This window comes from Typopeltis vanoorti, chromosome 14 (assembly GCF_054136105.1).
Source record: "Typopeltis vanoorti isolate ZY-2024b chromosome 14, IOZ_Tvanoo_1.0, whole genome shotgun sequence".
NCBI lineage: Eukaryota > Metazoa > Arthropoda > Arachnida > Uropygi > Thelyphonidae > Typopeltis > Typopeltis vanoorti.
The window spans coordinates 86,917,823-86,935,021 of record NC_143562.1 but is presented as its reverse complement, the minus strand read 5'-3'; the positions used below and the strand labels follow the sequence as shown (position 1 = coordinate 86,935,021).

Below are 17,199 nucleotides of genomic sequence, written 5' to 3'. Positions count from 1 at the left end.
GTACCAACGTTGTCAGCAAAGCTAAGATCAGTTATTTGCATGTTGTGGGTGGATGTTCTACTGGTAAAACCAAGATATTCTGTGTTGGTGGTCTGAAAGTTGTAGTCTAAGCATACCAAGAACAAATAAGGTGCTAGTACATAACCTTTCAAGACTCCTGTTGTCACCTGAAAGGATTCAGATGTTTCTGTTTTAAAGATAACTGTAGCATTGTAATCTTTATGAGGTGCTGAGATTGCTTGTGTTAAATTGTGAATGAAACTATGTTGTGTAATTTATTTATTTTTCATTCACATTTAACATTGCTTATTATGTATTAATCATAATTTGTATAAAGATTATTTATTGTTCCTTAATTAAGGATTACTATTTAAATATTTATTCTAAACTTAACCTACTATTAATTTGTTAAGCAATAATATGTGCAGAATTTATAATAACTTAAATATATATATGATGTAACGAAAAGTATTATTATAATTAATTCTATATGTAATGAAAAAGCTGAATTAGCTCAAATATTCTGTTTATTCTTATTTGTGAAAATTTAATGTTATGTAATCACTTATGTAAGAGTAGAGCGTTGTATTACATTAGCGAAATATTTATGTTCATGCGTTGTCATGGAGACGCATGAAATAAACAAGCACAAGAGTGCGTGACCTTGGAACCAAAAAGGAGAGGAAAGATATTATATAGAGAGATAAGATTTTTAATTAGAGGAGAGAGGAAGTTTTTGCAGAGCGGGAAGGAAGGTAGGATACAAGCAAAGGAAGTGGAAGAAAATTATAAGTTCTCTAGGGCAGAAATTCATGAGAATAATGTTTAGAAGTGAGCCAAAACATAGTGGATCATATACTTAGCTGCAAGTTAAGTCAGCTGTGTTGTAAAAGAAAATTAATGCCGTATCCGGATAAATAAAGAACTGGACATTCAATGGAAAATTCTGATTAGTTCCAGTTAGTCTAGGATTACGTCTTAATTCTATGTTGCCCTGAGAAGAATTATATTGAAATTAACTAGTTTGAGAAAAGTAAACAAGGAAAGATATCAGTGCCTTATTGATGTGTTTTTTTTTAGTGAAGCGCAACTAACAGTAGTTCAGTTAAATCGTTGGAGAATTTTTATTAATGTGTTCCGCTAACGTGAATAAGTTAATTCATAAGTGTGCTCACAATTAATTGATGTATTGAAGATTGTATCTGGTAAGAGTAGTCATACTTGTTTGTTTATTCTAACATTAACATATCTTCGAAGTTCAAAGTCCGAAATAAAATTTCTTGGAATAATGTCTACCTTGATTAGTGCCTGCTGTGAATTTAAACATTAAGTACAACTGATAGATATGTGAAGACTGATTAAATAAGAAGTTTCGTTTTATTAACTTGAGTTAAGAAAGCTTGTGATTTTGAAGCTGTGAATTATATGTGAAAGTTTAAAACATTGAATTGGAATGAGTGACTTAGCAAGATGTATTAAGTTATTTGTATTGTTTCATTTTAAAGCAGAATTCTTGTATTTGTTATATATATCATATATTAAATGTTTTATTTTGTTAATCTAAATATTGTGTTTGCCTGAATTCCCTTTTATTGCACCGTTCATAAATATTCGAATCTTGCAGGAATCCCAAGTGGAATAGTAAATAATTCGGCCTAAATAAATGAGGAAACTGCTAACTTAATTAAGAATTGATCCTACTATTTTATATAGACTAATCTAAAAATAGAGTGGCGCAGTATAATTATAAATTTCTCTACTTTTGGATCGGTGATCAATTTGCAATTAGTTGTTTTATTGATAAGAGTGACTTGAACCAAGATGGCGGATTTAGAACATAACATGAAAATAGAACGTCACGACACTTGTATGGTTTTTGAGGGCAGGCCATAGACAATGAGGATTTTAAACATTGCCTCTCTCTTAATGGAGTCGAAGGCTTTTTTGAAGTCGGCAAAGGTTAAAATGAGTGGTAGGTTTTTATCGCATGAACCTTCTATGATTCTTCTGATGCATTTTTTTAATTTTTTTTATTTTTATTTTTAATAGACCCTTAGAAAGAATAAAGGACTTTCAATATATTGGACTGTACATCAGCAATACATATTAGAAAACGTAAACAGCTGGCTCTAGTCTTCCATAACAAACTCCACCCCATCTGGAAAACATCATTAAAAACAAAATTAAGACTATATCATGCAACTAGCAGATCTATCTTCTTGTGGTGTAAAGTGAGGTTCTGTTCTATTGAGTATCATCCTAGTGTAGATTTTAACTGTGGTTGATAGCAAAGTAATACCCCTATGGTTATCCATTCTATTAAGATTGCCCTTTTTGGGTATAGGGACAATAAGGCCTTGTTTCCATTGTTGACATATTATTCCAGTGTTTAATGCTTGATTCGTTATGGTAAGAGGATTGGAATATGTATTATAATCCAGCAATTTTAAAGGTCTCTGTTCTGATTCCATCAATCCCTGGGGATTTTCCTGCTTTTGTTTGAACTATTGTTATTTTTAGTTCCTTTTCAGTGATTTACAATTTATTGGTAGAGTGGTGGTTATATGCAGGTCCACAAACTGGCTTGACTGTTGGAGATTATCAACATTCAGTAATTTTTCAAATAGTTTCTCCATTCTTTCATCAAGTTCAAATTTACTGATAGCTGTCTACTGTTTTTGTCATGTGTGACAATATTTCCACTTCTTTTTATTTTGTGATGACAAATATAGTTTATCATTTGAAAAATGTTTCTAGTATCTCCAGTTTTATTATAATTTTCAAGTTCTGTGCAGTATTTATTTATTTATTTGATTTTCTTTGTCTCTGATTCATTAGTTTATTGACCTTGTTATTTAAAATGTCTAGTTTATCTTTATTTATTTTATTACTGTTTAATCGGTAGAGTTTCCTCTCTTATTTCTTTCATGGGAGATTTTAACTACAGCACAATAAGCTGGGAATAGGAAAATGCATGTAGTAATAAGGGAGTGGAATTTCTAGAATTCTTGAGGGACAAATGTCTTAGGCAGCATGTAATAGAGGGAACAAGAGGTTCAAGAGTTTTGGATTTGGTCATAGCATCAGAAGAGCTGATAATAACTGGCATGACATCTCCCCCCCCCCCCCCCAGTTGGAGAGAGTGACCATATGGTTTTGACATGGAAGATGAATAGACATGCAGGAATATCGAAGAAAAGGGAACATATGTGGAATTAAGGCAGGTGATTATAAGTCTTAGATATATCAACTTGGTGCATTTCCATGGAGGATGGAATTGGAAGGCTTGTTGCTTGGGAAATGGTGGTGAAGGAATATTTGCTAGCAGCAATAGTCAGCAGTATTCCACGAGTGAAGAAGCAGACACAATTTGGTGTAAAGTGGATGACAAATAATATCAAACAGGAACTTCAGGTGAAAAGGAGATTGTTGAAGAGATATAAGGAGACGGGTGGAGGGCAGATGCATGAAGAATATAAGACGCAGGCCAGGAGAGTGACTAGTATGGTGAGGAAGGCAAAACTGTAATATGAGAAGAGATTGGCACTAAGATCCAAAGAAAATCCTAGGGAATTTTTTAGCTATGTAGCCAGTAGGAGGAGAAATGATTGTGGAAGAATGACATTGTAGGATAAAAATGGGAATAGAGTGACTGATGCAGAGGACATAGTGGATTTTTCAATGAGCACTTTATTGCAGTATTTCATCCTGGAGAAGGTTTTAATACCAGAGGCTTAGGGCAGGTTCGATCTTTAGAGACGCAAGAGGAGAGTGTGTGTTCCAAATACTGTTAAGGGGTGCTCTCGCTTAAGTAATATGACTGCCTTTTATAATAACGTGACAAGTGCAGTTGATGAGGGAAAGGAATACACTGCCATTTTTTTCAATTTTGCAAAGGCATTTGACAGTATGCCACATGATAAGCTGATATTTAAGTTACAGCACATGGGTTTAGATGTCGGGTTAGTCAACTGGATTCAGGATTGGCTGTCTGATAGGTATCAGAGAGTTGTGTATGGTGGGGGGGGGCAATATCAAGGAAGCAGAAGGCTACACGTGGGGTTCCACAGGACTCAGTATACTGGGACCTGTATTGTTTAACCTTTATATCAGTGACATTGTCAATGGATTGCAAAGGGATATTCAGTTGTTTGCAGATAATGTGAAGGGTTATTAGTAATAGCACAAGTATGGTGGCCCTGGAGGATTTGAATAAACTAGACAGATGGGCAAATGAAAGGGGTGTCAGTTTTAATGCAGCAAAATGTAGTCTTGAAGTTTGGGATACATCAATGGGAGGCTACATACTCGATTGGAGGAGCTGTACTAGAGGAAGTAGGGGAGACGAGATGTGGGGTGATGATTGTTAGAAAACTGAAATTTAGGGGGCATATTGTAAAGGTGGTGAAAGTAACCCAGAGGATTGCTGCAATACTGAAAAGGACACTGATCTGCAGGGATAGAAGAGTTATCATTCCATTGTATAAGACCCTGATCAGACCACACTTAGACTATTGTTCTCGAATTTGGTTCCCCAGGATTTCAAGGGGATAAATTTACTGTGGAGAGGGTGCAGAGGCAGATAACAAAGATGGTTTCAGGACTGTACAATGTTAATTATGAGGATCAGCTGAGGGAATGTGAACTGCAGAGCTTGGTGGATAGAAGAAGGAGAGGTGATATGATCAAGACTTTTAAACTGTTGAGAGGAAGTTACAGGGTGGACACTGGGGAGCAGTGGGAAGGAGCGATGACAAGGGGCCATCCCTGGAAAGTACAAAAGGAAGCTGTGAGCAAGAGGATGAGGAGTGATTTCTTTGCATGGAGGATGGTGGAACCATGGAATGCATTGCCTGATAGAGTGGTGAGAACAAGAATGGTCAGTGAGTTCAAAGAGTGTATGATAGACTTTGTTTCCTATTAAGGACCTTCCGCAATGAGTCTCTTGACTCCATGGAGGCCTGAATAATAATAATATTGGGTTGGCAAATAAGTTCGTTCAGTTTGTGCATTAGTACAAGTTTACGCCACTTCGCCTGTCGCTATTGTTGCGCTACCATGCAATGCTATTGCGCAGTTGAAAGGCGACATTTCACATAATCTTTCAGTGAATTTTCGTTCGGCCTACTTCAGTTGCGTGTGTGTGTGTAACATTTTTAGAAATGGAAGGAAATAATGTACATTACCAGCATATTTTGCTTTTTTTATTTCAAAAAAGGCAAACGAGCTGCGGAGGCCCATAAAAAAAATATGCAGCATATATGGGGATGGTGCCTTAACAGAACAAGTATGCCAAAAGTGGTTTGCCAAATTCCATTCTGGAAATTTCGACGTCAGTGATGCACCTTGTGCTGGTCGCCCGACCGAGGTTGATTCGAGTGTTGAAGGATATCGTCGACAAAAATCTGTCACAAACAGTGCGGGAGATTGCTGCAGTACTGAACATATCCCATACAAGTGTTGAAAACATTTTCACAAGCTGGGATATGTTTCAAAACTCAGTGTTTGGGTTTCGCAAGAATTGACTGAGGCCAATATGACTGCTTGCATACCCATCTGTGATTGGCTGTGACGTCGCCAAGAAAACAACTCATTTTTGAAGCAGATGATTACGGGAGATGAAAAATGGGTCATGTACCATAATGTGGTACATAAAAGATCATGGGGTCACAAGAGCGAACCGCCGCAAACAACCTCGAAAGCGGGATTGCACCCAAAGAAGATCATGCTCTCTCTGTGTGTGGTGGGATTAAAAAGGTGTTGTCCACTACGAGGTGTTTCCATCAGGCAGAACAATTGATTCAACTGTCTATTACTCACAGTTAACATGACTGGCCCATGCAATTAGCACAGAGCGTCCTGAATTGGCAAATCGGAAAGGAGTTGTCTTTCATCACGACAACGCCAGACCCCACACATCCTTAACAACCCTGAGTAAATTGTTACGTCTTGGCTGGAATGTTTTCCCACATCCTCCATATTCACCGGATCTGACATCTTCTGATTACCACTTATTCCAATCATTGCAGAATTCTCTGAATGAGAAAACCTTCGCTAATGAGGAGGCTGTCAAAAGACACCTGAATCAGTTTTCGCCAGTAAACCTCAGGAGTTTTATGAATGCGGCATAATGAAGTTGGTGGACAGATGGCAAGAGGTCATTGTTAAAGAGGGTCAATATATAACTGACTAGTATGTATTATATATATTAAATAAAATGTGTTTCATTCCACTCTGAAAAACCGAACGAACTTATTTGCCAACCTAATAATATTTTTCAGTTTCAGGAGTAATCCATTTTTCTGAGTCTATTTTGTTGCTGTTTCCAAGAATTTTGTTGGATGCTATATTTATTGCTTCATTGATATCCTTGTACTTTTCATTAACTGGATCTTTAAGAATTTTTCCCATATTTTCTTCTAACGTGCTGCAGAAAGATGCTGCAATTTCTTGGTTATTTAGTTTGTCCCAATTGTATTGTTTCCTTGTAGGCCTGTTATTTTTAGAAGCTTTTAGTGAAAGTTTAATGTGGGCACTGATTATTCTGTGGTCAGAGTTTAGTTCAACAGCATTATATGCTTGGCAGTTCTTGATTGATCTGATCCACTTGCCATTGATTAGGATGTGGTCTTGGGAATGAGATCCATTTGGATGTTTTCCGGTCCACAGTCTTCCTTTTGGATGGGGAATTTGGTTTGGGCGATTACCATATTATGGCTATTGCAAAAGTTCATAAGAGAATGTGTCATTTGTGGTTTCATGATAAGTATATTTACCTACATTTTTACTGGTATTGAAACTACCACCAATGAGTGTGATGTGGACTGGAATGTTCAGGACAGCTTGAAAGGTCTTTATAATAGGTGTCTTTGTCTTCTAGTGAAGCACATTCTGTAGGAGCATATGTGGATATTATTATTATCAGTTGTGGGTTGGTATTTGTGGTTACCAGAAGAATTCTTTCAGACACTTTTTCTGCTAGTTCCTTCTTGAGCATTATTCCACTCCCTCCATTTACATTATTGTTTGCTGAGTTATAAATAAATCTCCAGTTTTTGTCAGCTGATGAAGTTTCATTCACTTTGTGATTGTCATTTCTCCATCTGTGTTCTTGTATACATATAATGTCTATGTTGACTTTTTCTGCTGCAGCAGCTAAAAAAAAATTTCCCGCTTTATTGAGTGTTCATACATTATATGTTGAGAAGATGAGGTTAGATTTCCATAATTTAATTTGATCACACTTTCTTGTACATTTATTCAACCATGAACTTCCTTGGAGGGCTTTGATCCTTGGTCTCCATACTAACTGTATCAGCAGTTGAAGCACAGGTCTGTGTGGAAGTAATTGATATTGTCTCGTTTCCTTTCGTGATTTAATATCTACATATTAGGTGATTGGCCCTAATATGTTTTACTAGTCGTTAGCCTGCTGGGAATTTACTCAGTGTTTCCTGACAGTCACTACGAGGAGGTGCGGCTTGGATTTTATCCCCCTGTGAGAATATTGAGTACAAATGTTTGAGTTACAAAACTTGTACAACAGCTTGAAAAGAGGGTATATGATAAGAATAAGTAAGTTATTAAAGGAGTTTTATAGGATTGAAGTAGAAGAAATATTTCAAGGCACAACATGAAGGGAGAGAACAAGGATTAATCCTTGTGTAGGAATGCAGTTTAGCAAGTTTGTAGAAAGTTATTTTCACTTGGTTAGAAAGTAAATTATACTGCCAAAAACTATATTGTTTAATCCTTTATTCAAGCTTTCGTAAGCAAACAAAGTTTGCCCATGAATTAACTTCACGTCTAGACTACCTGTGTTATTGAAGCTGATTACTTCACGTTGCATCCTTTAGTACCCCATCATGTAAAATACACATCCTTCTAGATGTGCATGATGCTGTGTATTAAGGAAGGGTCACTACCAGGACCTTTATTGAGGTCTCATCAGTGGAAACCAGATCCAGGAGGAAGAACTTTGTTTACACTTGGTTAAAGGATTAAACAAGAATATTTTCTTGGTTAGCAAGGTTGTGAGGACTAGATTTTTTTTCTTGGAGAGAGCAATGAGTGAGTTCAAGAAGATATATGATAGGCATTGTGTGCATAATGGTTAGTGTTGGCCTCCTGCAATGCTTTGGGTTCCATGGAGATTGGCATATAATAAAATAATGATGTTTTTTCAGCTTCTTCTCTCTGTCCTCCATGTTATAATATAGATATTTAACAGTTCATTAGATATACTGCTAAGAAAACATGAATCTCTCAAGTACACCATTGATATGGAAAAGATTGAACCACTGCTCCAAACACAAAGCGCTTTACACTACAGTTCAAGTCTACCACACTTGTAGTTCAATTAGTTATTCTTCTTCTTCTCTTCTGCTCATGGTGGGTTGAGTTCCTCAAAGATGAATTTTTGCATTTCTTTCTCTCTGCTGTTTTTTTATGTAATTCTGTTATGGATTTTAAGTGGGTGCTTTCTTTAATGTTGTCAATCTATTTCTTCCTCTGCTGGGCTGTCCTTCAATTCTACCATTTAATAATATGTTCGGTAGTCTTTCTGAGTTCATTCTTGAATTCTCTTCATTGTCCTTAGCATGATGAATCGGCCAGCAATTTGTTATTACAGTGACATATAATAATGTAATAAATAGCATAATTTAGTTATACATGTTTAGCCTCTCTACCGGCCATGGTGGATGAAATAGTAAAACTAAATTGCACTTCTTATCCATGTTATTCAATAGGTTTTACTGAATCGTATCCAGATTTTGCTGGACGTCTATAGATGTCATGGCCAGTTTGGGTATTAATATAACCTTTTCTCTATGTATGAATTATTCATTGTATTGCTTTAATAATAGTAATAATAATTTTTGAAATAATTTGCAGATATTTTAGGTACATCATCACTTCCAAATCCAGAAATACTGACTGAAAATGTGATTGGCTATCCTTGGCACATTGAAACAAAATATTATACAGCAGATGTGTATTTGATCACAACAGATAAAAAGGATCTCATAAGTGAAGACTTTGCTGAAAGCATACAAGCTGTTGTTATTCACTTTGACAGTAAACAGGTATAGTAAGTACTCTTTATGGATTTAATTAGCAGAAATCCAACTATTAATGATAACACAAATAGTTCCTTTGAAGTATACAGTTGAATATTTTTTTTTCCTACTTGTGGTATCAGCAGGATTAATTTTGTGACTTTTGAGAAATATTACATGAGGTGCATCATTATTCTTTGTTTTTTTCCATGTTGCTTACAGATACCTTGAATTTATTGGATTTGTCAAAGCGGGGTATTTTCTTTTCATCACCTGAATCAGTCTACTCTTATCTTAATTTTATAGTAATATGTATAGTCAATGGATACCCCATGGGCAAACACGAGTCACGTGTTTGTAGCTGGTATAAATTGGAGGAATATGATGCTCTCAAGTCAGTACAGCTGTGTCTGGGTGAAATGGCTGCAGGAAGGGAGCTGACAGAGTTTTACAGATGTGTTGTGATAGGATGCCCTGCAGGCTTATCTGTTCGGCAAATTGTTGACAAATTTGGCCATCCTAGGTCAACAATCAGTGATACCATACTGAGAAGGGAGCTCAGGGAGTCAACTGCAAGTGCTGCCCACAGTGGATGACCCACCACAGTCACCAAATGTTGTGACCTTTGGCTGCTACAAAAAAAATAATATGTAAAAGCCATCATTCATCAACTAACACATTGAATGCAGAGTTCCTGACATCTACTGGAACATGAATCTGCACAAAAAACATTTAGAACCAAGGCTCACAACAGAGGCTTCCATGGGAGGACCACAATATGCAGGCTCTGCATTACCCAAACCAACATGCAACGTCGTCTTCAGTAGTGCAAAGAGCACATTCAATGGGACATGGAAGCTTGGAAAGCTGTGTTATGGAGCGACAAATCACGCTACACTTTCTACTGAGCAGATGGATGTATGGGTGTGGTAGATGCCCGAATTTCATAGGTGTAACTTCACCTATGAAATTCGGAGATGGCAGTGTGATGGTATGGTCCTGTTTTTCCTGGTTTGGCCTTGGACTTCTGTTTGTGGTGTGAACATTGAACTCCAGGAGGTATCTTGAACATTCTGGACAATGCAATGCTTCTTACGTTGTGGCGTTTCTACAAAACCAACCATTGTTTCTTTCAGCAAGACAATGTACCATGTCATAAGTCTTCTTCTGTAACTGTATGGTTTATGGACATGAACATCACCACACTTTACTGGCCTCCACAGAGCCCTGATCATCTGTGGGATGAACTGGCACTTCAGGTGAGGTCAATGAACGTCTGCCCCACAATAGTCCAAGACTTCATTACATGCCTATAGGAAGAATGATATAAAATTCCCATTGATTACTTGTATGCTTATGGTAAGTATGCTTCATAGGATTAGTGACATCATTGCAGCAAAAGGAGTCCCACATCTTATTAAGGTGGGTGCCATGGCTGTTTGTTTTTCACACTATGATATCTGTTGACTTCTTTCCAAGCAGCATATGTGTGTATGTTATATGTATGTATGCTGTTTAATCCAAATTAGTTCCATTCCCTGTACCTATGAGACATATGTAGAGAGAGGGAATGAAATAAAATTTGCATTTTCAGTTCACTTATTTCAAAATGCACTTAATACTTTCTTTATAAAGAAGAAGATTGACTCCCTTATCCTTGCATGTCAGTATTTGTTTCAGCATCACAATTATTCTTCAAGTTGTATTTGCAGCTTCTGCCTGACCTGTGAACTTCAATTTCCTATCCACGAAAACTCCAAGATCCTTAGCCTCATCCCACCAGTATAACATGCCTTTTTAAATCTTATCACACAAAAGTGCATAACTCTACCCATACTGAATAGACAGCCTTTATCATTAATTGTGCACTGTTGCAACTTATTCATACCATTCTGTAAGTGCTGGATATTATTAGCATCTCTGATTACCATGCCTATCTTTACATCACGAAACAAATGTACATCTGTTTTCAGATCCTTCACAATATCATTAATGTATAGATTGAACAACACTGGCGCAAGGACTTATCTGTAGAGTACACCACTGGTCTCTTTAAATCTGGAAGATTCACATCCACTGTATGCAACTTTCTGATGCCTGTCCATTCAGTTGTCCACTTATCCAAGTTAAGAGTTTATATTCCAATCTCATATTCTCCAATTCATGCAACAGCCTTTCTTGTAGTATTTTATCAAATGCCTTAGCAAAGTCCAACAGTATCAGAGTGTATACATTCCCTTTATCCAACTCAGTTGTAACATTATTATGAAATATGAGCAAATTGCTAAAACATAAACTCCCTATAGTAAATCTATTCTGTTCCTTCCAAAATATAGTTTGTCTGGCAGCCCATTTCTGTATGCAAGTTCTTGCCAACTTCTCCACTATCTTTACCACCACTCCAGAGATACTGATAGGTTAGTAGTTAGAACACATCAGTTTTCATACCACCATTGTACAATCTAACAGATCAACTTAGGTGTTGATGGTTATTCATGACTTATTTTTCACGGTATTAACAACACAACACACTTTTTTTTTTTACAAAGATGTTTTATTAACGCTTATATTTTGCTGATTTTCAACTCAGTATCATCAGAGCACAACACATTTGTACGCACGATAGTGAGTGAGTGAAACAATATATTTGCAAAAGATCTAAAGTCCTATTTTTGGCACCCACTAATGAAAAAAACAAAAAAAAAAAACAGCTATGCAGGAGTTTTTCTTAGGATAACCGTCTCCCAAATTTTTGGCGAATTAATGCAACCATATTTGTTAAGGTTGAGAGAATTCTTCAAAGCCATTGCTGACTCAAAAAATAACCTTTCAGATCTATAATGAATTCTAAGTAGCACATTCCTTTTCCTCCATCTAATCCTGTGTGAAGGAGTGTCCAAAGCGTGGTCTGCCAGTCCCGACTTGCCATAGTAATAGTAGCGAATGTATCTTTCATGTTCTTCCAGGCAGATGTTCACTGATCTTTCTGTTTGCCCATAATAGTCACAAGGCACTTCATATACTCCTTGGTGTGTGCTAAAGGGTGAAGTTTATCTTTAGGCAAGTGGATCAGAGTTGCCAGCTTGACATGAGGTTTGAAAGTGGTGCGTAGGCCATGTTTCAACAAAACTTTGGCTATCTTTTCCGATGTACCTCTGATATAGGGAATAGAAATGGTCATGTTGTATTATTGTGTATTAGGGGAGGGCAGAGTAATGGGCCCATGTAGTATTTTATCTATTTTGTAGGGATTGTAGCTGTTGGCTAAGAATGTATAGTGCAAATATTGGAGTTCTGTGGTCAGAGCTGTATCGTTAGAACAAATGGCTCTGGCTCTGCGTGTAAGTGTTTTTAAAATGCTGTACTGTTGGACTGGATGATGATGTGATTGTTTATGTAGGTTATACAAAAGATCTAAAGTCCTAATTTGGTGCCCTCTAATGTGTTGTATTACAGAAGAAGTATTACAGTTGTGTAGGAAGTGATCTTAGGATAACAGTCTACCAAATGTTTTTGCAAATTAATGCAATCATACTTGTTAAGATTAGGTGAGTGCTTGATAGTCATTGCTGATTATAAAAATAATCTTTCTGATCTGTAACAACTTCTATATAGCACATTGGTTTTCTTCCATCTAACCCTGTGTGAAGGAGTGTCCAAAGCATGGTCTGCCAGTTCAGATTTGCCATAATAATGGTAGCAAACATATTTCTTATGTTCTCCAAGGCAGATGTTAATAGATCTTCCTGTAGGTTCATAGTAGGCCAAATCACAGTCACATGAAATGTCACACACTCCCCAAGATATGATGGAGGGTGGAGTTGAGCCTTAGGAGAGTGGATTAGAGTTGCTAATTTGACATGTGGTGCGAAGGTTATATTTTATTAGTACTTTAGCTATCTTTTCAGATGTACCTTGGATATAGAGGAATAGGAATAGTGGTGTTTTGCCCTTGTATATTTGAGGAGAGCCCTGTAGTATTTTACCTATTTTTTAGGAGGCCCTACTTATTAGTAATCTGAAGTTGCTTGAAAAAGTTCCATGTTGGGTCTCTAGAGCAGAGTTTTCAGACTTGGTAAAAAAAAATAAAATAAAATAATACAAAAATACATATAAAAAATCCTTATCTCACCCACAGTATATGAATGTACTATAAGTTCACAAATAAGCCTTTCTTGGGTGGGAGAATCACATTATAAAAAAAAAAAAAAAAGAGGGAGTGGGAGACTCTAGGCATCACTTGGAAAGTATGGCAAAGATAGTTAAGTTCCGTGGTTGAGAGCTGCATCATTAGAACAAATAGTTTTAATTCTGTGTGTATGTGTTTTTAGAATACTATACTGTTGGACTGGATGATGTGATTGTTTATGTAGGTATCTTTCTTGTGTTTTCTATAAATGGAAAAGACAGTGAATCATCTGAAAGGCAAGTAACTAATGTGTCAAGAAAATGCAAAGTTATCAGATTCTTTTTCTTCTTTGAAGTGAATTTTAGGGTGTTGACTGTTTAGGTAAGTTAGAAAAATGCAAAGTGTCTTGCCCATGGTGCCAAATGATAAACACATCATCAAGAAAGCGTAACCACACTAAGAATTTGTATGTAGCTGTGGCAATATTTTGTTCTCAATGTGTTCCATGTAAGTTAGCCAAAAGAGGGTAGAGGTGGGGGAGGAACCCATTGCAGTACTATTAATCTGTTTGTAAATTTTTCCTTGGCAAGTAAAGTAACCTGCATATAGTAAATTTGAATAATTCAAAGATATCAGGGGGAAGTTAGATTTTATTAAATCAAGAGTATGTTAGTGATAAATTTGGGAGACTGATATCCTAAGATCAATTCCTACACAGTTATAATAGCTCTTTTTTTTTTACAACATTAGAGAGCATCAAATTAGTACTTAAGATCTTTTATCCATTAAAATTTGAATTGTTTCACTTACTCATTGTCCTGTGGAAACTGTAATATGTTGTTTTCCTCCAAAGATGCTGGTTTGAAATCCAGTGAAATATAAGCCAAATTAATAAACATATTTTTATAATTTACTTTGTATGGCGTTGTAATATCAATAAAATGAGTTATGTTTAACACTCTTTGTCCTCGAGTTCCTTCTGTTGCATGCTGCTTGAGGGAATTGATTCCTGACAGCTCAGTAATTTTTCTCCTTTATTCTTAACATGAGATTTCTCTTCTATCTTGGACAGCTGAACTGCCAGATCTGTACCAATACCTCTGCTATATATTTCATCCAGTTAGCCTCCACTTCACAGCAGATCGCCTCAAATTCACTGTAGTTTGAGACATTATTGCTATTATTGCTTTCATAAGGTTGCTTTCATTTCTATCCTAACTGAAATTGCAGTATAAATCTGTGATGTAGAAAACTGAACAGACATCCATTTCCAACACAAGAAGTTATTGAATTTTACCACTCTGTATTAGTTATATTCTCGGTACTATTTCAGGTTTCTTTTCTAGTTGAACCAGAAGATATTGGATCACTGATGTTTATAATTAAATACCATTATCTGGAGGAAAGATTTTTTATGACTACGCCATGTGCTCATATTGCCGTTTTCAAGCCCAAAACTAGTAAGAAAGGCAGTTTAGGGACATACTTGTCCCTACATTAGTCAGAGGAACACTTTTGATGCTACTTTAATGTCTGTGTTTACAAATGCTTAAACATTATTACAGTACCCAAGTATTTTTTGAACTGTTCACATTCGCATCATAATTAATGTGCATACATCTGTGTGAGAGCGTTTTTAAATTCTTGCATATATGATCAATTTTTTATTGTACATGCTGTCTTTATTTATCTTATTTTAATATTTATTATTTGATTATTTTAATTACAGTTAACTCTCACAATAGCATACACCGCTTTTACAAACTTTTACTGTAACAGCTACTATAAAAGTCTATAGGTACAGTGGCTAAAACTACATGTGCAAACAGAGTTTGGTAGATAGAAGATGAAGGGGTGATGATTGAGATATCTAAACTGTTGAGAGGCATTTACAGGATTAACACTGGGCAGATTTTTCATATAATTGAACAAGGACAAGAGGCCATCCCTGGAAGTTGCAAAAGGAGATGTGAGTAGGAGAGCGAGAAGTGGCTTTTTTGCTTGCATTGTGGTTGGTCAATGAAATTCATTGCCTTGATAGGTGGTGAATATGCAGACAGTGAATAGGTTTAAGAATGATAGACTTTGTGTTGTTTAAGATGGGCCTCTGTGATGAGTCTTGACTCATGAACAATCCATTTAGCATACTGTTCTTGGGATCCCTGTGAGTTTGTATGTGAGTCAACTGTAAGAATATTTATAGATGTTTTATATCTTTGCTTTTGAGTGTTTTATGCAAAGCTTCATTTCTGCACTCACAGGGGAATACAAATGACTCTCACAATAGCAAACACCAACTATAATGAACCATTGGAAACTCCTGACTGAAACTCTCAGTAGGTGGAATGCTACATTAACTCTCTTCCTACACGATAGTGATACTTGACTCCACCTCTTAATCCTCAGTTCTTAATACAATAACTATCTTAACTAATTAAGTGATTATTACGTAACTTTCCTGTTAAGGAGGGTAGAACATAAGGATGAGCAGACACGTGATGTGTTTAAATAAACCACATCGGTGTGTTTTTGGATGCCAGTAAACCTCCCAGGGACTATTTCCAGCTATTCAGCATATAGGTACTTTTTTATATATATATTTTTTAAATAATAAATTTTTTTGATAGTTTAGTAATAACTTCTTTTAAATGCTTGTTGTCATATTCACATTGCTGTTTAGTTTTTAAAGAAAACTATTCAGAAAAATCTAGGAGATATCAAGTCTCAAAGAAAAGCAGTAACTGCCATTAATGGAATGCTTCAAGTGATTTAAAAAAAAAAGCACTCGTGCACCATAAAGATTGTTACTATAAGATTTGTCTTCTGTTTTTTATAGTACACTTTGAAATGTAGACTATCTACATAGTCCTGAAACCTATATTGGTATTGGATTGCAGGAAACTTATGGGGCTAGGGACTTGGGGATAATGGTGGACAAAGAGTTGAAGTTCAGAGGGCATATCACAAAAGTTGGTAAAATAGCTCAAAGGATTACTTGGATGTTGAAAAAAACACACACAAGTAAAGATAGGGAAGTTATTATCCCTCTTTATAAGGCTATGATTCGACCACTCTTGAATACTGTGCACAGATTTGGTCTCCGGATCCTTTCTACCACCTGGTCCCTAGGTTTCTTGGGGACCAGGTGGTAAAGAGGATTCAGAGATGAGTGACCAAGATGGTGACAGGTCTGTGGAATACTCTCTATGAGGATAGGTTGAAGGTTTGTGGGTTACAAAGTTTAGTTGATAGGCAGAAAAGAGGGAGCATGATAGAAACCTTTAAGATATTAAAGTGGTTTTATAAAATTGATGCAAGTGAAAATTTTCAATATATGACAAATAATCCTAGAACCAGGGGCCACTGTGGAAGTTTTGTAAGAGTGTGGTTAGTAGGGATTGTACAGACCAGATTTTTTGCGTGGAGAATGAGTGGAATGGATTGACAGAAATGGTCGCAAGTTCCCTGATAGTGAATGGATTCAAGGAGAGGTATGATAGGATTTGTGTGTATAATGGTTAATTTGGGTCTCCCACGATGAGTCTCCAGACTCCACGGAGATACCATAAAATAATAATAATATAGTTAACAAAAAAAAGTACACAATTGTTTTCACCATGATTTTACCAAGTGTAATGAAACAAATGTGAGAGAAGTTACTCATATAAAGTTACTGAATGTGATTAAGTTACTCATATAAAGAGCAGTTGATTTTATATCTAGTTACTTTTTTGTATTTTATAATGCACAGTATATACTTCCTTCTCAGACTTTTTATTATAACAGAATGTTAGTATCATACTTCTTCAAATGCAAAATAGCTTATGCCTATTTATGCTCATTTGTTTGAGCCAACTGTGCCAAATTGCTTAGTTTTTAATTAGTATTTGACAGTTAAAAAAAAAAAATAATATGAGTACAATAGTTTATTGTAGTGGAGAGTTACCTGTTGTAATTTTGCTTCTTTATAAGCCTTGATACAACCACATCTAGATTATTGTGCGAAGATTT

The 17,199-nt window shown here is 36.0% G+C and overlaps 1 protein-coding gene across 4 annotated transcripts in view; it reads left to right on the top strand.

The window, feature by feature from the left end:
* LOC150099730 (alpha- and gamma-adaptin-binding protein p34) overlaps nucleotides 1-17,199 on the top strand; it is a 203,010-nt gene that overhangs the window by 8,721 nt on the left and 177,090 nt on the right. For all 4 annotated transcript variants that reach the window (XR_016549330.1, XM_090403400.1, XM_090403399.1 and 1 more), the window contains exon 2: nucleotides 8,896-9,086. Coding sequence is in view for 3 of the 4 variants with exons in the window: in XM_090403400.1 (XP_090259526.1) it covers nucleotides 8,896-9,086 (191 nt within the window). In the remaining variant the exon portion in view is untranslated. The remainder of the gene's footprint in view (nucleotides 1-8,895; nucleotides 9,087-17,199) is intronic.